General features: G+C 37.0%; 1 protein-coding gene across 1 annotated transcript in view; it reads right to left on the bottom strand.

Annotated features, from left to right (window-relative positions):
• The window catches only part of LOC136814076 (dynein axonemal heavy chain 5-like), a 139,404-nt gene that overhangs the window by 89,973 nt on the left and 24,164 nt on the right, over nucleotides 1–25,267 (bottom strand). The window contains exons 16-24 of the mRNA XM_067070575.1: nucleotides 25,027–25,259; nucleotides 24,091–24,329; nucleotides 17,024–17,316; nucleotides 16,000–16,178; nucleotides 13,203–13,293; nucleotides 12,801–12,866; nucleotides 11,992–12,204; nucleotides 11,357–11,418; nucleotides 258–309 (exon numbers count right to left, since the gene is read on the bottom strand). Of these exons, the coding sequence (XP_066926676.1) occupies nucleotides 258–309; nucleotides 11,357–11,418; nucleotides 11,992–12,204; nucleotides 12,801–12,866; nucleotides 13,203–13,293; nucleotides 16,000–16,178; nucleotides 17,024–17,316; nucleotides 24,091–24,329; nucleotides 25,027–25,259 (1,428 nt within the window). The remainder of the gene's footprint in view (nucleotides 1–257; nucleotides 310–11,356; nucleotides 11,419–11,991; nucleotides 12,205–12,800; nucleotides 12,867–13,202; nucleotides 13,294–15,999; nucleotides 16,179–17,023; nucleotides 17,317–24,090; nucleotides 24,330–25,026; nucleotides 25,260–25,267) is intronic.

The raw sequence follows: 25,267 nt of genomic DNA, 5'->3' as shown, positions 1-25,267 counted from the left end.
CCTCTGAAATTTTTGCTAATATCCAGGGAGGCTTAGCTTGAATTGGATATTTCAGGGGTGAAACAGTTTGAAAAACTAAAAATGAGGTAATATTGAACATTTTCAAGTTTTACCCATCATCCAGGAAGCAAGACTAAATAGAACGTAAGAAATGGTCAAGAGATTGATATCCTCGACATCTCTACGCATTCTTTTTTGGAATTGACCAGGCATACGAATTAAAAAAGAAAAGAAAACATAAAAATTCACATATATACCTGGGTATGTTTTTCTTCCAAATTTATGTCAGCCCAAAGAGATTCTCGAAACCTAAATTTTAAAGAAAATGAAATGGATTTCGTTATATATTATGTGTACAAATTGAAAGCGGGAGAGGGAGGTCCATAGCGTCAGCCCCCCACCCCCCGCTTGCTGGTTGGGGGGGGTTACACTCTAAATTTTTCCCAAAAAAGGAGGGGGCTGGAAGGACACCACTTTTTTGGGGGGACCTATGCAATTTAAATTGAAAAAACCTTTTACACCTGATCAATCTTTTGAATTCTGACCCTAGGTCAGAATTCCTGGGGGCTAACAAAAATTTCATAAATCTTTGGGGGACTTAAAACTCAGGGGGGGGGGACCTAATTTTTGCCTGGGACCTAAACCCAGGCTCGTCTCGACTGCGGTCGAGCAATGATGATGATGATGAAACCCAGGCTGACGCTATGGAGGTGTGTATCACTGATACGGTTGCCGCATTGGGCGGTGGATGGTACGTATGTCACCTGATGTAGAAATTTTCTTCCGACACGCTTAAGCTATAAAGGGCGGAACAAATTTCAACATCTGGAAGATTTGGATTACAGAATTTCGCCTAACCACACAACAGATTTTGCAGCAGGAGGTCTGAACCCAAGATTATGTTTTTGGGGGTGGTGTAGGGTGAAACTGTAAATTTTTGTTGTTTACGGGTACAGCAGTTGAACCCGACTGGGGACGTTGCACATCAGAGATCAAATGCAATTTTTATCTAGAGAATTAACCCGCTCTTTACCATTCTAGCGTGAACAGCCACTAACCCGCTATAAGAATATTAGATAAGTAAATGCTGGTAAACAGCTTGTCTTTTCTCGACACGACATGAAGGCATCAATTCGTTGAGGTTCATACAAAACAGTGTATTAGTAAATATGTGCATAATTTATTAGGAGTGAGCTATACAGGGTCATTTTCATTTTTTTCGTCAAATCATGTCAAACTAAATTTTCTTTAGCTCCGTATGGCATATCTAGGCAGGATCAAAAATAATTGTTGAGTTATTTTAAATATACAAAATGTGGGAGCCCCTTTTCTTGCCCCCTATTAGACTCATATAAAGTATGACAAAAAATCCCCAATTTAACCTGGAAACCTTAAAAATCATTCAATTTTGCTGCAATTTGGTACAAGTCCTCCTTGAATAACAATAATAACATTTTGTCAGTATTATTTAAAAAATTTCATTATCGGACGTTTTAGGGCTAGCCAAACCCCAAAAAGGGCAAAAAGGACTGGGTAGCTCTAGAAAACTTTGGAATGATATTTTTGCCCTAAAGTTTTGCATACCTACCCTCAGTTATCTATCTTGACGAATCCTGAGAATATTTCCCAAAGTAATACGTTATTTCGTAAATAATTGTTTCGATGTCCGTAAAAAAAGGGGAAATATAGACGGGCTATTCATAAATCGTGTAATTCAATTGAAATTCCCTCTAGAAATTGGTATTCTTGATCCAACAGTTTTGAAGCCTTTCAGAGTCGAAATTCATGTAAAAATTTCAATTTTCCGCTTTCAGATCCCTTTTTACGTCTTCTGAACTTCACTGAGGTAGTGCTAAATTAAGGAAAGTGTTTTTATCTACGAGAATTTACATTATTTCAGATATAAAAGAAGTGCTTATAATTCACAAACATAAATTTTGATGGATTTTCTGTTGTTCAAGATCATAGAAATAAATTGGTTGTCAAGTTTTCCAATATATTTAGGACGAGAAGTCACTCCCTCTAGGTAGGAAAAATAAAATTTTTAAGATTTCAAAATTTACACTGACAAATCTTCACCTGAAGAGGTAATGTGCCAAATTTAAGCAGGAAAGAATGTTTTCTCGCCTTTAAAGTCAAGCCTTCCTCTTTTTTGCCTGCGTAAAGCATTATATTTCTCGAATAAATGTTTTGATATACTTTATTTCTGTCCCTGGGTAGTTGGGTAGATGGAAAAAGATTGATTTTATTTCATAAAATCTCCGTCGATGTAATATTGGTTACTTCCAACCTAACCGACTCGGTACGACTGGAACCTAGTCTAACGACTTAGGACCTAGTCTAACGACCTCTTTCAATTTAGATCGCGAAGCGACAGGACCTTTCTTCAGAAAATTTACAATCTTTTTAAACATTTTCTGAATCCTGTTGTATCTTTTCAATAAATGGCTGACGACCAAGAAAATACAAACCCAATGGAAATAGTACAACCCTCAGACACTGAAAGAGGGGAAATTTCCGGAGAAATCGACCGAAATAAAAGAAAGAAGTCGAAAAAGTCGTCTGCCAAGAAACGAAAACATAAGAGAAGAAGATTATCTTCAAGCTCCAGCTCCTCGTGCAGCTCTTCATCTAGTTCCTCATCAGACTCGGAGGATGTCTCATCTGTTGAAGGAAGGGCACCAGAAAGGTTCAAGGTTGTCCCCGAAGAAGAAAAGAATAAATACGAACTTCCTAAAAGTTTGGCTGAATACGTAAATGAACAATTTGAAACGTATATCCCTGAGAAAGATTTAAAGTCTGCCATCTTGCTTGAAAATCCAGTGCCAAACAATGTTGACACTGTCAAGAAACTGGACGACTTTGCTAAGAGTATGTTGAAACAAGAGAAGAACAACAGACTTGCCAACGAAGCAATCAACCTGGATAGCGTTCTTGAGAAAATCCAAGGAAAAATCCGTGACGTAATGGGGCCTCTTTCAAGACTTTGGCTGTTGATTGAAGGTGCCCTAGACACATCACCAGATGGTGATGATGCAACTGTTTCCACTGAGAAGCTTCAGGAGCTAATTCAGCAAACTGTGATGATGTTGGGTCAAAGCAGTAACACAGTAGTCTACCATAGACGCTTTAACTTGTTGCAAAATCTTACCCAATCAGCTTCTCAATCGAAAGAACTCTTGAAAGAAAAAGCTGAACTTTTACAAAAGCATGATTCACAGCTAATGGGTAAAAAGTTTCGTAAACACATCATCGAAGTGACCAAAGCCAAGAACACTGCCATCGAAGCCTTCTCGAAAAACAAGCGCCACCGTAAATCGAGATTTCCAGGAGCCTCGCAGTCTTTTGATCAACAACAAGGGAGGAGTGCTGTGGGGCGAAGAGTCCTCCTCACCCGAGATTCGAATTACTCATCAAATTCAAGATGGCAGAGAAATGGTGGCAACACAAACCAATTCAACAACAACAATAACTACAACCAGAAGAGTAGATGGCACAAGAAACATGGAAAATTTGGTAAGTTTCACACCATATCACCCCAAGATTGCTCCAAAGGCTGCTCTAGTTCTGGAGAAAGATCTCAAACTAGTTCATCCTCTTGTTCGAGAGTTATTCTCAGAACAAGAAATAAATCCAAATCTTCCCATTGCGGCAAGGTTAAGATACTTCATAAAAAACTGGGAGGTTATAACAAAAGATCCAAACATATTGTCCTTAGTAAAGGGATACAAAATTCCACTGTTAAGCAAACCATCCCAGGCAAAAAAACCTCGGAAATTAAGGATGAACAGTCAAGAAAAAGAACTAGTCAGAGCAGAAATTGTAGCAATGCTGGGAAAGAATGCAATTTCAAAGGTTCCTCACTCACCAGACCAGTTTCTGAGCAATCTATTCCTGGTGGAGAAGAAAGGAGGTGGGCAAAGGCCTGTCATAAACCTGAAGGATCTAAACAACTTTGTCCCTTACGTTCATTTCAAAATGGAAGGCCTTCAATTGATTCCCCACATGTTACAGCAAGGGGACTTTCTATTGAAATTGGACCTCAAAGATGCCTACTTCAGTGTTCCTCTCCATCAGGAATCTGTACGATATGTACGATTCGAATGGGAGGGATGCCTTTATCAATTTGTTTGCCTATGCTTTGGTTTGGGACCGGCCCCCAGAATTTTTACCAAGATAATGAAAATACCCATGAGTATCCTTCGCAGACTGAACATTCAGATAATTATTTACATCGACGACATGTTAATAATTGCTCGTACAAGGGAGGAGGCATTGATAGCCAGAGACACAGTCATTTACCTCTTGCAACAGTTGGGGTTTCTTTTCAATCTGGAAAAATCTGTGCTGACACCGTGTCAAGTAATAGAATTCTTGGGCTTAACAATAGACTCAATAGGAATGACTGTGTCTCTCCCACAAGAAAAGATTCTGAAAGTTCAGAAAGCATGCAAGAATATGTATCGAAAAAGAGTAACATCGATTTTAGAGTTAACAAAACTGTTGGGTTTATTGGCCTCAACCATTCAGGCAGTGCTACCAGCAAAATTGCAGTTCCGAAACCTGCAACAACTACAAATCCAGGCCTTAAAATTGAAGAAATCTTTTCAGGCGGAGATCAAACTGACCCGTTTGGCCAGAAAGGAACTTCGATGGTGGATAGAAAATCTAAAACACTGCAACGGAAAATCTCTCATTCTGCAACAGAAAGGTCAAGTGCTGATTCAGACGGATGCCTCCAAAAAAGGGTGGGGAGCAGTATGCAAAGGGAATCGCACTGGAGGTCGGTGGTCAGCCAAGGAGAAAGAACTCCACATAAACATTCTAGAGCTGATAGCTGTGAAACTAGCCCTTCTTTCCTTTTTCAAGATAGAGAGACTGACATCAGTGCATCTCCAAATAGACAACAAAACAGCCTTGTCATACCTTCTGAAGATGGGAGGAACTGCCAGTATGATGATGAACAATCTCTCAAAAGAGATTTGGGAATTTTTATTCAGGGAGAACATAACTATTACAGCAGAGTACCTTCCGAGTGTTCTAAATCAAATAGCAGACTGGGAGTCCAGAAATCACAGGGATTCATCAGACTGGAAACTATCCCCTCAAGTCTTCAGGAAAGTTGTTGGCCGATTTGGCCAACCAGCCATAGACCTATTTGCTTCCCGGCTTTGTCATCAGCTACAAAACTACCTCTCATGGAGACCAGATCCATTCAGCAAGGGAGTAGATGCATTGCAACACAATTGGTCAATCCAATTGGGTCGAATATTGTACGCTTTTCCCCCTTTCTCGCTGCTGCCAAGAGTCCTAAGCAAGGTTTTGAGGGATCAGGTCCAAACAATGATCTTGATTGCTCCAGTGTGGCAATCACAAACATGGTATCCAAAACTTTTGCAACTGTCAGTTGCAAACCCACTGATTCTTCCTCAAGTCCCAAATCTTCTTTTGAACTCAAACAAGACCAAACATCCGTTAACAGAGAACAACTGTCTAAGGCTAGCGGCTTGGAAAATTTCAAGCAATCCCTTGTCCAGACAGGGATATCAGAGTCAGCTGCCAATCTTATCTCCAACTCGAGGAGAGCAGGTACGAATGCAAATTATGACTCATCCTGGGAGAAATTTGCTAGCTGGTGTTCTGGGAAACAGGTTGATCCGTTTCACTGCCCTTTAAGTGATGTTTTGGATTTTCTAGCTCACTTATTTGATTCTGGACTGCAGTATCGAACTATAAATTTGTATCGATCGGCTATCTCAGCTTTTCACTCTCACATTGAGGGAAAACCAGTAGGACAGCACCCACAAGTATGTCAACTATTGAAAGGAGTATTTGTAAAGAAGCCTCCTAAACCAAGATATGCTTTTACTTGGGATGTCCAAACTGTACTTGATTATATTAAATCCAGATGGGGTAGATCAGAAGATCTCTCAGATAAGGATCTCACTTACAAATTGGTTATCCTTTTAGCCTTGACATCAGCATCTAGGGCCTGTACTATTCATTGCCTTAAGCTGGATTTTATGTCTGAGTACCCAACTTATGTCAGGTTTCGATTCGACAAACTTCATAAAGGCTGGAAAACTAACAAAAGTTCTCCAGAGGTGAAATACTACAAGTTTGAGGGAGACTTAGAACTCTGCCCAGTTTCTACTTTAAATGTTTACAGGGAACGTTCAAAACCATGGAGGGACAATTCTGATCAATTATTTCTAAGTCATGTGAACCCTCATAAAGGGGTTTCAAGTAGCACTATTTCCAGGTGGATTAAAGATGTTCTTAAGTTAGCAGGCATTAATACAGCAATTTTCAAAGGGCATTCAGCTCGTTCTGCCTCTTCCTCGAATGCGGGACTAGCTGGGGCTTCAGTCTCAGACATTCTTGAAATGGGGGCATGGTCAAATGAATCAACATGGCAAAGATTTTATAATAAGCCTATAATTACTGCTGAGGAAACTTTCCAGCGTAGAGTGTTGAGTAAAAGATCGGGTAAAAGGCTTTGAACAGAGGTCGTTAGACTAGGTCCTAAGTCGTTAGACTAGGTTCCAGTCGTACCGAGTCGGTTAGGTTGGAAGTAACCAATATTACATCGACGGAGATTTTATGAAATAAAATTAGAGAATTACATAAAGGCGCGAAGCGCCTGAATTGTAATTCCCATTTTATGAATAAAATCGGAGGAGATGTAATATTGTCCACCCTCCCGCCCGATCAATTGTTGCAACTATTTTACGGATTGTTTTATTTCTTTTTCTTCAGGGTGATCTGTCGACACGGAAGACTTTATTCACCGCAAGTGCATTGTTGAAACTGTGAAAGACAAACAACATCACATTAATTTACTTTTTGTCAATTCTTTCCTTTTTTCCCAAACCTAGTGTTAAGGATAAATATAACAAAGGAATACTGAAATCGTACCATTTCGAAAACCTCCGAAACAAAAAAATTCAGGTGGAGTTTCCCTTCCATTGAAATTAACTTAATTTTTGAAGTCCAAAGGAGGTTAATGGCGTTTCTTTTGTAGTTGAAACTTTTAAAAACATTCTGAACCACATAATACTTTAGATGTTCATTAAAGTCGTTAGACTAGGTTCCAGTCATTCTCGCGGTTAGGTTGGAAGTAACCAATATTACATCTCCTCCGATTTTATTCATAAAATCGGAATTACAATTCAGGCGCTTCGCGCCTTTATGTAATTCTCTAATTTGAGGGCACAAACCTTAGTCTACAAAAAGGCTTCCCACATTTTTTTCTTCATTTTTGTTCAAAAATTCTATTTGATCCTGTCTACACTTATAATTTAAAGCTCAAAAAAATTTAGTTTGACATTTTTTGAAAAATCACACTGTATAGCCCACTCCTAGCATAATGAATTCACTAACAGTCCACAGAGCTCGCAGCAATAATCTTTATTTTTAGAAATTAGTATCCATGCCATCTAGCTCTACTAACTCTTGATTTGAAGTCGGGGAAACCAAACAAATTTCAAAGCCTACGCAATGTCAAATAATTTCTTATTAAGAAATAATAAATATGCTATTTAAAGAACAACAAGGTCTAAAAAAGAATATTAAACAATCAAATCATATTTGAATTTACCGCCAAGGCAAAATTTGATGAAGACTTTCGATAAAAAATTTAAAGATCAAACACACATAAAACCTGGTTGCCTTCTTCCTTTATTTCGAGCTAAATCATTGGTTCACCGTATATAAATACTAACTTTAACTAGGTTAAATTTTTTCTTTAATTCGAATACAATCTTTGGCACCTTTTTGATCGAATAAGAGAAAATCAACTGGTAACATATTTATGAATTATTTACAATCGAAATGCGGCAAATATTTTCAAAGGTAAAACATTAGTCAAAGTATTGCATTTGAACCGATGTTTTCACGACTTGTTTGTACAAATAAGATAAGCAAAGCAAAGAGCAAGGATAACCGATTTTTATTGGTTGAAAGGGTTGAATAAATGTCGGAATGAAAAACTAAATGAAATTAATATGTTAATAATATTAAAAAGAGAAAATATCATAACTCAGAACAAACAATTATTGATCCAAAAATGAAAACATTTTCACAAGAATCTACAAATTTCAAAATTAAATTTCAACAAGTACAAGTCTAGGAGACTATGCAGGTTGAATCTGAAAGGATAACGTTACAAAATTGTTCCTTTTTTCACCGATAAAACAAACAAAAATAGTCAAGAGGAGAGAAGCACAGAAGCAACTAAACATGGCAACATATCATGGGAAGTTGTTTATTGTTCTTTTTTTAACGGTTGCAATTTTTAATTGCATAGATGCAGTGCTTTATCATCTGGTTTCAAACCATGGCAACCCTTCTTTGACACCCTTACGAAAGATGGAAACTAAATATCATCAACAATGTGTTAGCGTTTGTGCAACATGGAATCAGTGTCGCTCTTACACAATTCAAAAAAAGAGTGGAAACCAGTTTCAATGTCAGTTCTATGATACAGCTTACGTTAAGGAGGATCTGGTTTCCACTAACAAAAAAAATTATTATTTTGTCGACGATGAAGCAGCAAATACTCCATAGATTGAAAAGAATGGCACAATTTAGGAGGAAGGGTGTTGGACGTGTATACAATCAACTGGATGGGGCGGATGAACAAAGAAGTAAGATGTAATATGGAAATGAGGGCGGTTGTTGGCTTGTCTTTTATCGCCGTACAAATCAGTTCAAAATAACTTTTGACAGAGATTGGATAACCTACAAAGCTGGCTTCGGTGACGTAAACAATGAGTTCTGGCATGGTAACGAACTTATCCATGAAATGAGTTCCTCCAAAGAATACCAATTTCTTGTTTGGGGTAACACAACAGCGATTTCAATTCACGATTCTTTCAAAGTTGGCAATGAAACCGATTTATATCATATTTATTACAATGAAACAATAAGAAAAGGAATAAAGTCTTTCGATGGAACCAACGTTCCTTTTTCCACGGTTGACGAGGAGAATGATAGTTCGACAGCTTTAAAATGCGCATAGTTTTTTAATAGCGGATTTTGGTACACAGGCTGTGGAACTATGTTTCTGCATTGGAAAGATAAGATACACGTTTGTTTTTTATAAGAACAAACTATATAAGAACATAAGGCTTCGAGGCCCAAAAACTTAAGAACATTTTAAGAACATTCTAAGGCTTTGGAGACTTAAAAACATGCATTTTCTTAAGAAATTACATCAAAATGCTCAAAAAATACTGAAAATAAGAACATTTTAAGAACATTTTTAGGCTTCAAATCCAAAAAACTAAGAACATCCGAAGGCTTCGAAAATTTTTGACGTTCTTATAAAAAAAAACGTGTAGAGTGGGAGAGTTTTGTCAATGATGTCAGCCTTAAAGAAGTTCCAATCATGATCAGACCTATGTATTAAATAGTAGCGAAAAAAATCCTTTCGTGTCGGACAGAACTTATCGGACGACAAACAACACACGCAACAAAATAGCTCTACTTCTTAAAATTTTGTAGAAATTCGCTGAGTTTTGAGACGAAAAATCCTCTCTTTAAGTTTCTTTAAGTATTTTCCTCACAATATATTTAATTTAGCCTGTACAAAGTTTTGTGTATTTTTTCCGAAAAACTATGATATTTTGAGATTATGAATTTGTGAAATGGTGAAAAAGAATGCGACTTTCGTTCATTAATATTGATTTTATCAATTTGTAAATAATTTCAATTATGAGTTTGTAAATATTTTTCGGAATCTTTCTGTGATCAAGAATAAGTTTGCACGTTGCTAAACCCTCAGAAAAATAAATAGCCCGATTATAATTTAGCACACCCTATGAATGTATGTATAAGACTTCATAATTGAATTTGAAAAAGACATGTAAGGGGTCGAAATATTGTTACAAGTAAAAAATGTATAATGTAGTAATTTTAACTTTATACTGCTTTATATACAATCAACGATGTAAAAATAATAGATAACCAACTACCTCTAGAAGGCACTTCTCCCAAGAGAACAACCATTGTTTTCCTATTGAGCACTCTATTAAAAAGCTCTGTGTGCTTTGCGTGTTATACTTTTAGCTAGATTTTGACACACTTTTTGACATCCACTGAATTGATAGAAAATTGAATTGTTATTTACTGCAAATTTTGGAATTTTTTTCAAAAGATAAAGGCACCAATCTTTAGACAAATTGACTACGGATCGGCCTGATACCACTTAATCTTCGTCTGGATAAATAAACGCTCATAAAATGCTGTTATCTGAAAAACATATGTGTGATTTGAAATGCGATATCTCACGTATGAAAAGGGCATGAAGGTTGCATGATACAAAATAAACAGATGAATGTTTATAGAACAATAATATCTAATTAAAAAAAAATTTCTGTGAGGCTGCCAATAGGAAAATACACTTTTTCTAACCCAAATTTTGGAAAAATATACATCACGGGATCGATTCTGTCCAATAGAAGGTTGCAAATGAAGCAAGTTTTTATTTAATTGCACTTTTTATGATGCAAAATGTCATTAATATTTTTACAACGGTAACACGGATGTTTTTTGAGAATCAAGGCAAGTTGGTTATCTATTATTTTTACATCGTTGATACAATAAACAAGGCTGTAATTCGAACTAAAAATAAGGTCCCTCCCCTGGAAAGTGGTTAAAGTCACTTTCTGTAATTCGAATATCTTTCTGATTCAAAGTAAATTTTTGTTCCCCTGTAAATCAAATTAGAGAGAGAATCAAATACATGAATTATTAAAGATAAAGTTTAGTTTCAGAGAATATCTAGACATAAGTAAGTTTGCGACCGCAGTCGAGGGCGACCCGAAGGCTCCCTTTTCGTATAGCTGTCTACCCGAAGGTAGGGGAGGGCGCCACTCCTTTCCCTGGATTTCTCCACTTACCCTTGATCCGTCTCTTTAGTAGCTGTGCATCAAGCAGAGAGGCATCAAGTACCATTTTGGGAATCTTTGGTATGACCCAGCTGCTGATCGAACCTGCAACCTTGCACACCGCAGCTGGATACTCTACCTTCATGCTACGGTCTCTAGACGTATCGCGGACGGCGTCGTCCGAAACAATTTTCTTAAACAGATTTACAAATTCTCGCTTCCTTCACCTAAACTATCCTTAAAATCACTGTCCTTGAATGTCTTAAATCAGTAGGATTTTGGTGGCATGGACACGGTACTGTATACATGTCGAATTTATTTCAACCTAGGTCCACATTGCGTACTGCACCCTAGCTGACCGGATCAACTTAGAAAAAATCTCTGAGAAAAGAAGTTTGAAGAGGAGGAATCTTACCAGGGCACAAAAGCAATAAGCTTCTATTATGAAAATTATGAAAACTTACTCTAGGTCAAACTTGAGAAACACCTTGTATATGTCATATAACATCCCTAACATTTCCAATTCCTAAAAGTACAAAAAGTATGGAAACAAAGTGACTTTTAGATTCTATTTGTAAAAGAAACTATACACCTATCACCACAGATGGATTAAGTCCAGTTCACCACGAATGAATGGGCTTTTCCAGGAAAAAAATTTACCCCCACTGTTGAGGATATTGATTTTTCGAAGTATGGTTATCCTACTTTATTAGTAAAGACCGAAGTATGGATATCCTACTTTATTAGTAAAGACCCCCTGGATATCCACTCTTCAAAATATGATCAACCCCCTGGATATCATCTCTTATAAAGATGCTTACCCCTGGATATCGTATTTTTTACTTGAAAAGACATTTTACCCACTGGATATCCACTCCCTTGTAGATATTTAACCCCCTGGATATCCACTTTTGAACAAAAATCGTTAACCCCCTGGATATCCGATACCTCAACAGGGGAGGGGGGCACGGACTATTTCTGGAAAAGCCTAATGACATTTGTGTCTGTGAGAAAATCAATGCAACGGAGTCAAACTTTTTGACGGTTAACTCTAACCCATCCCCCATTACGTTAATAGATGTTATGGCCGCATTATTACCGTTCCAGTCTTTTCAAGTTCGGTGAAGGGTGTTGGCATGATACCATAGAGTTTTTGAACAGCATGTAGTGTTTTCATGTTTGATTGAAAAGAATTGTATTGTTCTTGAAAATTCTTCAATCTTAAAGCAGCTTCTTTGGGTAAAATACCAGGAACGCCAGGCCCTTGTGAATCAAAACTGTTTCGGAATCGGATGACTGCCACTACAAATTCCTGTAAAAAAAATGAAAAAACATGTCAGGCATTATATTCACGAGTGACTACGCAGTTGGTAGAGAACGTTGTTTTAATGCCAATTTAACGCCCGTAACGCCGAGCGATAAAATAACGCCGTGTGCCAAATTGCATCACCCTTCCTCCTAAAATTGTATCTGATAATTGTACAAAAAAATATTTTTTATTTAAGAATTTTTATGAACTTATATAAAAATAAATTATGAAATGACGTGCAACTCTTTCTGAAAACGCAGATGTCGTATTTCATTTCAGTATTAAGAATTTTTCTCCCTGTTTTCCTCCCTTAAACTTAAAGAACCGTTCTGAGTTGCTGAAGCAATTTAAAGATTTTTCACACTCTTTACACCCCAGAATTGCCGACAAAAAAAATTGGCTCCTGACTGAAATGAGTTCTAACTACAGTAAGCTAAAATAATCCAAATAGATTTGATCACGGCTTTCCAATAACAAATAAATGGGCAGCCCGGTCATTTACTTAATGAAAATGGTCCTCGGTGCTGGAAATGTGTTTCAGCGATTTTTAGAGTGAATTTTTAGAATGTCCGGCAATGTGTAAGGTAATAAAGACAAACCTTGACTTGTTTATCCAATTCTTGTTCAAAAATTGAACGGTGCTCATGAATAAGGCGTTGACTGATCTATAAAAAAAAACAGAAAGACGTTTAGAAAGAAAACAAACCCTCTTTTAAGCCTTTAACGACTGCGTCTTTTTATTTGTCCATGCCTAAAATACCGTGCTTTTTTTTACGAGCCGTGCCAAAACTCTGAAAATGAAAATCTCGTCAAGTTTATCGACGATTTTTTTTCTTTCGGTATATCAGATGACACTTGTTTTGCTTTGGGCGTATTTCTTAGATAGTCTTAGACTATAGCATAGTCTAGGAAAAATCTTTAACGACTGGTAGCAAAAACGAGAACACGCTTAAAACGAATGAACATAAGGAAATAATTGGGTTTAAGTATACATTATGTACCTTTTCAGCCAAGACGAGCAATTCAGACCATTTATCTCTGAGACTGGAAACAGTTTGCAGTTCTTCACGAGGTAATGGAATTTCATAATCACTAAAACAAAAATAACAAGCTAGATGCTGAAGGGGGGGGGTAGTCAGGCAAATTGACCGACGGGTATGTGCGGCGGTTAAGGGTATGTTTTTCAAAATATCAGAAATGCACTGTAAGGGTGGACTTTTGATAAATGCACTGTATGGGTGGAAATTTCAGCAAATCTAGGAAAAATTGCAAATTTTTACTCAAAAATCTAGATTTTTTTTTGCTCTAAAAGAGTTTAAAATTTGAAAAATGCACTGTAAGGTTATGAATTTCACCGATTTTTTTCTGCACTGTAAGGGTGCAATTCTAAAGGCCATTTTATCACCGCACATACCGTCAGTTGGTAAACCCACGCCCCCTCCCCCCCCGGGGAATGGACCTACCTGATGATGAAAATTAGATAGCAATAAGGAGAAAAAAGAAAACAATCAGTCAGAAAATAAACGCTAGTTTAGCGAAATTTGCATAACGCATTAAATTTTATCATTGATCGTTGATTGAGGGAGAGGGAACGGGAGTAGGGAAAAAAATAGAAAGTTCCGGTTGCAAAAATCAATTTTATTGACAATAGCACACCGCGCTAAATCTAAAAATAGATTTTATTTTTTATATGATCATCACTCTAGATGTGTTTGTACGAGTTCCAATCCCATCAACCTTTGCGTTTATCTCTTTTGCACGTTAATTGCATCATTTGACAAAAGATATATAACAACTTGCACGTATCTTTAATTGAGCCGCATTGGATTGTGGGATTGCAACTCATACAAATGTCAAACATAAGTGAAAAGTAATAATTATGACGTGTTGCGGAGCGCTATTGAATCATGCTTGATGGTGGGCATTATCATCAATAATGTGTGAAAAAAAGAAATATGAGGAAAAAGTCCAATGAAAATCTGCAAAAACGACGATTTCCGGCATATTTCTGGCATTTTCGGCCGGAAAAAAAATTTGCTCAATAATCCGAATAGGCCATGTTTTGGGCATTGCCAAAACGCATCTATTTTGCAAAAAATAAAATAAAACTAATGATGAAATCTCGAGGAAATGCCAAAAAACTGGTTATTCCAGCATATTTCCGACATTTTCGGCGGGAAAATCTTTTTTTCGAAAATCGAGCTCCTTTACTTTTCGGGAATCACCATTTTGCATCACTGTGCAAAAAATCATAAAAAAATATAAAGTACAGCTCGAGAAATTCAAGAAATACTGTCTTTCCGGGTAAATAGGTTGTTCCGGCGTTTTTTTAAATAGTTCCGGCTTCAAAAATCAATTTTATTGAAAATTGAAACATGCTTGATGGTGGGCATTGATATTAATAATGTTTTTGAATGAAAAACAACCAATTATAAGGAGAAAGTTCAATGAAAATCCAGAAAAACGGTGATTTCCGGCATATTTCCGGTATTTTCGGTCCGGAAATTTTTTTTTATCAAAAATCAGACTCTGCCATGTTTTGGGCATTGTTAATACGCATCTTTGAGGAAAAATCAGAAAAAACTAAAGATAAAATCTCGAGAAAATGCAACAAAAAAAAAGTTTTTCCGGAATGTTTCCGGCATTTTCGGCCGGAAAAATTTCTTTCGAAAATCGGGCTCCGTCACATTTTGGGAATTGCCATTTTGCATCTTTGTGCCGAAAATCGGGCTCCGTCACATTTTGGGAATTGCCATTTTGCATCTTCGTGCCAAAAATCAGAAAAAACTAATGAGCCAATCTCGAGAAAAGCTGGTAATAGACGAACGAACGAACGAACGAACGAACGAACGAACGAACGAACGAACGAACGAACGAACGAACGAACGAACGAACGAACGAACGAACGAACGAACGAACGAACGAACGAACGAAACGAACGAACGAACGAACGAACGAACGAACGAACGAACGAACGAACGAACGAACGAACGAACGAACGAACGAACGAACGAACGAACGAACGAACGAACGAACGAACGAACGAACGAACGAACGAACGAACGAACGAACGAACGAACGAACGAACGAACGAACGAACGAACGAACGAACGAACGAACGAACGAACGAACGAACGAACGAACGAACGAACGAACGAACGAACGAACGAACGAACGAACGAACGAACGAACGAACGAACGAACGAACGAACGAACGAACGAACGAACGAACGAACGAACGAACGAACGAACGAACGAACGAACGAACGAACGAACGAACGAACGAACGAACGAACGAACGAACGTTAAAGGACCTCCGAGCGAGGTAGGTCCAAAAATATTCGAGTCGTGTAGTCTAATTTCGGGTATGTGCCAGCCATAAGGGTCCCTTTCGTACACTCCCGAAAGTCTTCCACAGGAGAAGAAAACCAAAAAACTGCAATTGAGTCTCCTATAAGTATGAAAAATAGACTCCCTCACAGGGTTATAATTTCTCGTTATTTAGGTCAAGAATTTGGCTGAAATTTGGGGAGAACAGTCTCTTTCGAACTTAGGCTGGGGCATACCCGTCCAAGAAAAAGAGACAAGTTTTAATGATGAAAAAGTTGCAAACATAAAAATCGGCCACTTTTAGTAGGGAGGGGGGAAGGGATCGTACCTCGATAAGTTCAAAAAATAAATCACGGGTTTCTAAGAACGAAACTTTGGACAATATCCAAAGTTTCACGAGCTAGAAATGAGGGACTTGCTATTGGGAAGGTATTGCTACTCAAACTTAGAAAAATAATGTAAGCTTACTCAGTGAGCACTTTGTAAAGCCGCTCAACTGGGAGATACTTTTCATCAATCAAATTGTCTAAATCAATGATATGCTGTGTCCTGTCCAACACACTGTCCAGCTCTTGTAACGTGACAATCTCACTGTTCAAATGCTCGAAAAACAGTGTTCGCTCGTTGACAATATTATTCAAAGTTTCCTGAAAATAAGAGGGAAATAGTCGTTAGAAACTTGTCACTTTTTCATATTAGTTTCTACAGGGGTCTGGTACAGAAGAAGGAAGACCCAAGTGACATCCTCTCTACATGAAACTGAGTTTAAAACCCTGAAGGAGCTAGAGATGAAACTTTTGAGTGGAAGATGAAGCCACCTCTTATTTCCCATCTTAATCGCGTGACCCGCGTGGGCTTCACCTAACCACCGGGTTGACAGAAAAATTTATCGCCAGATTTTGAAGAACATTCCGTCTATCCGTCATTCCAAAGCGGCAAAAATAATAAGGCTTTACTTTCTCGTGAGGGTTAAACATTCCACTCTAGCCCTTAGGTTAGCCCTCTAAATGTAGGGGGGTGACCAATTGTAGACGGATTGCGAAAACTTTGTTTAGTATGATAAACTAGAGTTAAAAATTGAAATTTTTGGGTCCCTCCTACATTCCGATAATTCGTATTCATTCGATGAATATTTATATATTCCGCAGCGATAACGTTGACTATCGAGTTTATGAATGCTGTGTTTCTGCAGAAAAGACGGTTAGTTATTGATTCGTTTAAATCTTGACTGACCGAGGATGACAGCGAATCAATTCATTTTAAACGCAAAACTGCAGGTTGTTCCAATTTTTTTTCATCCAACCCCAACTTCCTCAAAAAGGAAGGCTGATGGCATCCACTAACGGATTCGTGCTCCTTAAGATTGTTCCAAAGCGCTATAGTTTTCTACAACATCAAGAACTGGTCTCGCTTACCCTTTATCTCAATACCTTTCTAGATCAATTCTGTTTGATTTAATGAGATAAAAAGAGTTTATAAAAAGACCTAGTACCTTGCCGTGGTTGTGTAATTTTTGTACGTAACACATTTTCCATGCCATACAAAAACCAGCCAAGGAGTCTTTAATTGGCGTCGAATTCAGCTTCATACAACCCACTGTTTTCTCATCAAAAACGTCTTTGATCTTATGTTCAATCTCTATAATACGTTTGACTTCTTGGTGATGTGAGGATGGATCTGGGTTCTCCTCTTCGAACGTTTTATACAGGTTATGCATATCGTCTGTCCAGAGGAAATTGAATTGATCAAACACCAGTAAAGAGCTGGATAACGATGCAGAGATTCCTAAAAAGGAAGTAGAACAAAAGATTGTAATGTCCCAGCCGGCCCACAACGTCAAAACAACGTCCATTTGACATTCATAACGTCCAAATAACGTTATTTGAACGTTAAAACAACGTTGTGTGCCAGCTGGGGTAGGTATTTTCAGGCACTTTATAGCGTGTTTATGTATTTGCACTTTTGAGGACGGTGGAGTGACTAAAACGATTTGGAAAAACCCGCGGACCTGACCCGCAAAATCGAGGACGGTACAAGTGCTGATTTATTGCCGTCCTCAGTTGATCAGCATATAGTCAAATCAAAACCTAAACGTCCCCATCGCAGATAAACACAGATCGCTTATGTGTACGAAAACTGGCAGGATTTAAAGTTGATTGGCCATTTTTTTGTAGAAAACAACCTTCAAAATTTTATCTTGGATTTTTGCCCCCTAAACCCAATCAAAAGTACGTTCTGGATTCAATCTAAAACCAAACCGACAAAAGGCTAATTTTCCAAGCCTTCTTTTGAGACTAAATATGGACAATAGAGCACCGTAAACGCCTTGGAATTCCGCCATATAGACTTTGACGAAAAAAATCTACATCTATATGAAAAACTCTTAAAAACTAAAGAAATATCAATATTGAATATTAAATCTCTAAAAGGGGCTGATACATTAATTAGCATTCGACTAACGCATTTTACATTAGTCAGGCTACTATTTCATCCGTAAATATTGGGCATGTTTACAACCGAACTACCTACCCGGTAGAAAATTCGTCGGCTAAAATTGACGAAAATCGCTTGGTAACGAAATTTTTTACCGATGAATATTTTTTGCTGACAAATATATCTTTTCATCGACGAAATCATAGCTTTTTAAATGAAGATTTAAATAAAGAAAAAATATGAACTAGGTTTTCCCTAGTTTACACCATAAAAAGTACCAGGCTCTGGTTCTGATTTAATTTTAAGCAATTTTAAAGCTCTGAACGAAGAAGAGATAACGTAGAAAAAGTTTTCCCATCTTACTATAATCATTTGAAATTACAACAAAAAACGTAAAATTACTATCTACTAAAAATTGAATAATTTCAAAAAAAACTACAAGGGTAAGACAAATCGTTCTGGATTGACCAATGTTTTAAAAATAAACAAGACGACTTGAAGTCGAAAATTTCGCTAAATATTTGCAAAAAGTATGCTAAAATGCTGGCTTTGAAAAAGCTGTTAAGAAAATTACGAGGTGGATTAGAAAAAAGGTTTAGGTCGAGTCATGAGAAATGATGCGGACACGGTCATTTTTTATGATGAATAAGCGAGGCTGAGCCATATTAAAACTGTTGCAACCAGTAGTCCCCTGTCTACCTTGTAAGAACTAATTACCTAAAAGTATATCCCCAGCTATCAAAAGTTATTGATTTGATTTTTATAAAGTATATGCTTATAAGAAAAATAAATGTGCTCAAATTGTGCGTCATCCCTTGTTTACTTTGTAAAAACTAATTACCGAAGGGTATATCACCGTGTTTCAAGAGTTATTGATTAGATTCTTATAAAGTATATGCTTATAAGAAAAATAAATGTGCTCAAATTGTGCGTCATCCCTTGTTTACTTTTTAAAAACTAATTACCGAAGGGTATATCACCGTGTTTCAAGAGTTATTGATTAGATTCTTATAAAGTAAATGCTTATAAGAAAAGTAAATATGCTCAAATTGTGCGCCGTCCCTTGTTTACTTTGTAAAAACTAATTACCGAAAGGTATATGGCTGTCTATCAAGAGTTATTGATTAGATTCTTATAAAGTAAATGCTTTTAAGAAAAATAAATGTGCTCAAATTGTGCGTCATCCCTTGTTTACTTTGTAAAATCTAATTACCGTAAGGTATATGGCTGTCTATCAAGAGTTATTTATTAGATTCTTATAAAGTAAATGCTTATAAGAAAAATAAACATTCCTATATTGTGCACTGTCCCTTGTTTAGACTTTGTAAGAACTAATTACCGAAAGGTATATCACCGTGTTTCAAGAGTTATTGATTAGATTCTTATAAGGTAGATGCCTATATGATAAATAAAATGTTCCCGCATTTTATGCCATCCTTTGTTTACTCTGTAGGAACTAATATCTGAAAGGTATATTGTCCATATCATTTGACTACGCTTAACAACCAAATCCTTTTTATTCTAAACGCATAATAACCACTCTCTGTTTTTCATTTACGCATGTCAAGTAGAACATTCATAAGAAAAATAATAAAAGAATGAAGTGTTTGTTTAAGTACAATGAAGATGAGCAAATAATCTTAATGATATTTTAATTGTTTCAAAATTGTACGTTTTATATTTATTATTTTTCCGGATCACAATATTTATGCATGGTGAGTGTGACCAAGGAAAGGTAAAAAAAAACAAATTAAATTTAGTGAGTTCATCCACCGTATCGAGCACTTTCGTTTTCTAATTTTTTTTCCGATGACACCGCCGCCGCCGCAGAAAGGCTATCGTAATACTTTCGCTAAGCGAAATTAATAAAAACAAATTCTAAAAATAATTAAATGAGAGCCACTCAAACTTGAAAATTAAAGAGCCGAAAAACAGGTGGTAGATAGCCTTTTTTTTTCTATATATTTTTTTTGACCCTTAAAGTGTCACAGTCATTTTTTTCTAAGTTTTTTAAATCGCTAGTTCAAACTTTAACGGCTCATATATCTCCGGATCTAGAAGAAATTAGAAGCTCGTTTATAGTTCGTTGGATAGCTTAAGAATCTCCTCTTTCCACCTTGGGCACCACCCGATTTAGGAAGGGCAGGTTGGGCAGCGGTAAAGAGGGGATAGGTATGGGGAATTAAAGCATGATAGAAAGATGCCAAATGGTAAAACTTCAAATTAATTCGCTCAAGGACAGAATCAAGTAAGGCAGGGCCAAATTTGCAAGTTCTTGGATCACTCGTTGACCAAAAATGGTCAAAAAACGGTCAAAAGCTTGAAAAAGTGGATTTTTGTCAAATTTTTGCATTTTTTTAACGTTTTAGCTTAAAATCTCGCTGGAAAGAATCACTTTTTTTTTTTTTATGATTGACCATGAAGCCCAATCCAATTCCTACGAGTTAGACCAAAAATGACGATTTCTAACTCAAACTGGGCATTACAGGAGGGCCCTATATAGCCCATGTCTGATATATATGACATTGGCACTTTTAAAGGGTTAAATAATGTTGTCTGTTTGAGGTACTGGGAGAAAAAGTGTGGAAGGGGGTTCCAGGTCTCACCAAATAAATGAGATCATGCCTCTACTTAAAGCTCCCACCTAAAATCAATGACCCTAAGTCCCAAGCACTTCGGTAGAAAAATTCAAAATCTGAAAAAGAATTAAGGCTTGTTTTATCAAGGAAGTGTGATAGCAAAGTATACTAGATAATATGTTAGTTAACGAAATTCAAAAGTTCTATTGATAAGTAAGTTACATAGAAAGTCCCACATGAAATATTTGAGCCCCCCTTATTTCTCCCCCTATGATCTGAAGATTCGCTAGTCCCACCTAAACTTCGGAAGCCTAAATCAACAAACTATGCCAGACCAAAGTCTACTCTTTTTTCGTGAGTTCGTTGACTCTATTTTTCAACCAACGAGGAGATAAAAATCCAATATCATTTTCAAAATCAATGGGTTTAAACTCGACCAAAACCTTTCCAAAGTTATCTTTATCAGAAAGAAATTCTTCTTTAGCTGGTCCTTCCAAATACCATGCATAATTCCCAGTTTTCTTTAGTTGGTCCTCAGTGAACGTAGAGATGGTCAGATCGGTCATTTTTTCAATTTTCTTGTCTTTCGGGTCCCATGGCAAAACTGGTTGGACTAACCGGCAATTCTCATTGATGTAGGCCAGTACACGATATTCTGCGTGTAGATTATACAATCGAAACAGACCATACACGACGTTTTCATTATATGATTTGCCTCCTTCGGGGAAATCAAAAATTGGACTGCCAAGCCATACCACCATTCGAGCCAATCTGGCAAAGGAGCTTTGACGAATTGGTATGAGATTCAGTAGCGTTAATAAAGAGCCCTCGTATTTTGTCCACGCGTTATTCTTCAGTAATTCACTGCATGACGGATCATCGATCAGTTTGATATCACCAGCATTGAGACCAAAGGCTTTTTCAACATCAGATACAGGTAAGGATCCAATGAAAGCCATTTTGAATTTATAATTTTTAAGATTTTCGAGACTAAAGTTCATTTAACGTAAAATAAAAGACAAAATTACAAAACGAACTAGAGTTTGTTGCGATAAGTGACAGCTTTTTTTTTACTATCATGGTAAAAACCAGGCTCGAGGGAAGTTGTCTACCTAGTACATGACTAGGAGGTTTCTACGTGAAATCCAAAAACAATGAACACTTCATCGCTAACAAACTTAAATTCTACTGCATAGTCTAAAAGAATGAAGACTACCATGCGTGGACATCAGCTCTTATTGAACGAGTTTCACTCAAATACCAGCATTTCCTTTGAATCAAACTTGATGAATTTCAAGCAAGCAAAAAAAAAGAAAGATGAAATCGATCAAAAAGACATAGAATTCTGCTTCTTGAACGAAAGTATTTTAGATATTCCGCAATCGGAATAAATAGTTTACCATTGAACAATACAAATAAGATCAAGAAGAAGTTTCGAAACTGCACCATACCAACCTCTATTACATCCTATGTCTTACGTATTATAACCGAGCATCATAAAGGAGCAAATTTCATAGATTGTTCTTACAGCGAGTGAATGTATGCCGGTATTTCTACCCGGGGGGGGCATTCCAGGTAAGTGACCTACCGGACGTGCGTTTTTTGGACTTTCGAAAGTGCACTGTAAGGGTTGACTTGTGAGCAAGTGGGAAAAAGTGCACTGTAAGGGTGTAAAATTTGAGAAAATACCAAATTTTGAGGTAAAATTTGAGAAATTTCGAAAAATTTTGCCCTGAAAAGGGCAAAAGATTTTGAAAAATTGCACAATAAGGGTTGATTTTCAGCCAAATTTTTCAACAAAAATCAGTCTCTCTAAGGGTCGGTTTTTCGGAGGTCCCGTCCGCACATACCCCTCATTCGCCAACCCTAGTACCCCCCCCCCGGGCCCATGATATTTGATAACCCATGTTATTATATACGTGTAGGCAAAAACAGCCATCGAATAATTCCTGAAATACCATGGCTATTATACCACGGTAGAATGCTTTTTTTGGATTTTACTTTCAAAGTTTGATTTTTCTTTCGCTCTTGTTGTTATCAAAGAAATTTATTAAAGTAAATCTATTGTCAATTTCATTAGCAAATTTTACGACTCAAAGTAATTAAGAAAATCATTAAAAAAGAAAAACATACGAACGTTCGATTAACGGAGTGTTTTATGTGAATCGTTCGACTATTTACATGATTCATGTTTTGGTTTTGCCTCTAAATATATAATAAAACATATATTCAATAGGTTTTCGCTGGTTATTGGATTTATTAACCCTCGGTGATGCACCTCGGGTGAATAAATCTCAATACCGTAAATCCTCGAATAAGCGCCCCCTTTTAGTTAAAATAATATTATAAGCGCCCCGATTACGGTAATCAACTTTTACCTATTGAATATCTGCTTAATAACCAGAACCAGAACCCAGATGTTTGATAACCCAAGATGTTTTATAACCCAATATATTGCATAACCTCAACAGCGTAAAGGATAATTACTATGTAGGAAAGTTACATAAAAGAGAAGGCAGTCTCATCAAAAACTCTAAGATTCATTTGATCAACCATACAAGAAGAAGATGATATCAATTTAAAAAAAAAAGAATTTGATGATCATCATGCTAAATAAAGCTTTCTAAAGTATTTATCATTAGAAAAAATAATTGTAATCTAGGGATTATGATTTTCTAATATACGAAGGTTTCCAGGGTTGCACGTGATGTTGCCTTTGGCATCATTATCATCATCATCATGTTTCGACCGCAGTCGAAACCATGTTCTTAACAATCTTTCTCCAAACATCTCTATCCCTCTTAACTGTTCCAAGATCTTGTTTTGGTATGTCTGTGTCCCTAGAGAGAACATCAGAACCTTCTACCCCGATGGATTGTGTTTGGGGGTCTCAAAAGGAGAAGAGAGGAAAGGAGAAGAGAGGAAATGATCTCGTACTCAGCGCGATAGCCTTTGGCATTCGATCAAACAAACTTCTATAAACGGCTGTTGCTATTTTTTCGTCAGAAAGTTTTGGGGCTAAATAACGTCCATACAATATCCATAACGTCCATTTAGCATAGCAATCTTTTCGTAGTGGTATAGTGGTTATCGTGCTTGCCTTCTGTCCAGGAGGCCCAAGTTCGATACGCACCGTGGCACTACGATTCACTTGGCAAGTGAATGCTCCTTCGCCCGGGTCAACCCATGCCATGTGAGGGGAATTGGGTACCATAACATGATACAAGAGTATGGGTAGATATTCCAGATATTGTGGTGTGCTGAGACACTTAAGAGGTTCTACACCAGCGAGGACATCCGTTCTCCCGTGTAGTTCGAGTGTCATGGTATATGCGCTGTGATTCCTACTCCATCGTGGGTAGGACCCATTCCGATGCATCGGAGGGCATATCTATCTATCTTTTCCGGGCAAAAAAATGACCAAAAATATTTGAGGCTGCACCTTTACTTTTTAGTTGCTATAAAGGATTCCATTCCAGTTTTCACTTTATGTTTCGATGGGTTGAATTCATTAAATAGAAGAAAAAAATCTTATTAAATCACTCACCTAATACCGCTTGTTCCAGTAACGCTTTCGTGTTTTGGATTTCCTGATCATTGGACAACAGCTTCACCACGCTGTTCTTATGCACGTGGTCCCATAGCTTTAACTTGTACGCAGTTTCCAAAATAAATTCACCCACATCCGTGATAGTACTTTGTATTTGACTCAATGTTGGTGATAAAACAATGTTAGGCAGTTTGAAAGTAATGTCCACTTTAAAACAAACTGATTCTTCTTCGTGGCTGGCATAAGAAGGAAAAGAAAAAAAGATTTTCAAGATTTTGGAGTTACACTTACCGTATTACTTCGCATAAACACCCGGGGCGTTTATTTAATTTTTTCGATTTTAGGAGGGGCGTTTAAAAGAAGGGGGCTTTTATTCGAAGTAATACGGTAGATTGCGAAAAGGGGACAATATGGACTGGAGTCGTTTATAATCCATGTAATACAGTAATATTAATTCTATAGAAAAATACAATAATTGTTAAGGGGTAATATGAGTTGGTATACAATTTGTCCCTTCCATTAGTTTTTGCTAATTATCTTAGTCTGGCATGCTAGACTAAGATAATTAGTGATTCTCAAATCTTGAAATGTGATGCCTAGGATCTTCGCACTTTTAAACCTGGAACATACTGGATGGTATTTTATTGGCCTGAAATTAAAGAACACTAAATATGCCTGTAAAAAAGGTAGACAGATTGTAAAATTCCCCCTCTTTTTCTCTTTTTACTAGAATATTAGAAACCTTCATATCCCATCTTCCTAAGGGATCATCTTTTCTTACCCCCCCCCCTTTTTTTTCTGAGGAGCATCGTTCATGAAAGTTTCTTGTTAACGTTGACTTTCAATATTATATATTGAATATTATAACTTTGAATTAGAGAGCGCCAACTGTATGTTAAAAAATGTATCGACGAAGCTTTTTTTTATACTAACCTCTGAGGTATGGAGCAACACATCAAAAACTCTTGGAAAGTATTCAAAGTACATTGCTTTATAATATTCAAGACTTGATCACCAAAGATAGAATTCAATTGACTGAACAGGTATTTAGCATTGATTTTGACATTTGCCAGTACATTCTTGGGTGAATTGTTATTGTTTTGATTGACATGGGGTGGGTATGCTGATTCCATACGCGTTTTACTGGTCATTGCACGCACAACATCCTAGTGAA

The sequence above is a fragment of the Clytia hemisphaerica genome, unplaced genomic scaffold (genome assembly GCF_902728285.1).
Source record: "Clytia hemisphaerica strain Z4C2 unplaced genomic scaffold, Clytia hemisphaerica genome assembly, whole genome shotgun sequence".
Lineage (NCBI taxonomy): Eukaryota > Metazoa > Cnidaria > Hydrozoa > Leptothecata > Clytiidae > Clytia > Clytia hemisphaerica.
This window is presented reverse-complemented; position numbering and strand designations above follow the sequence as displayed.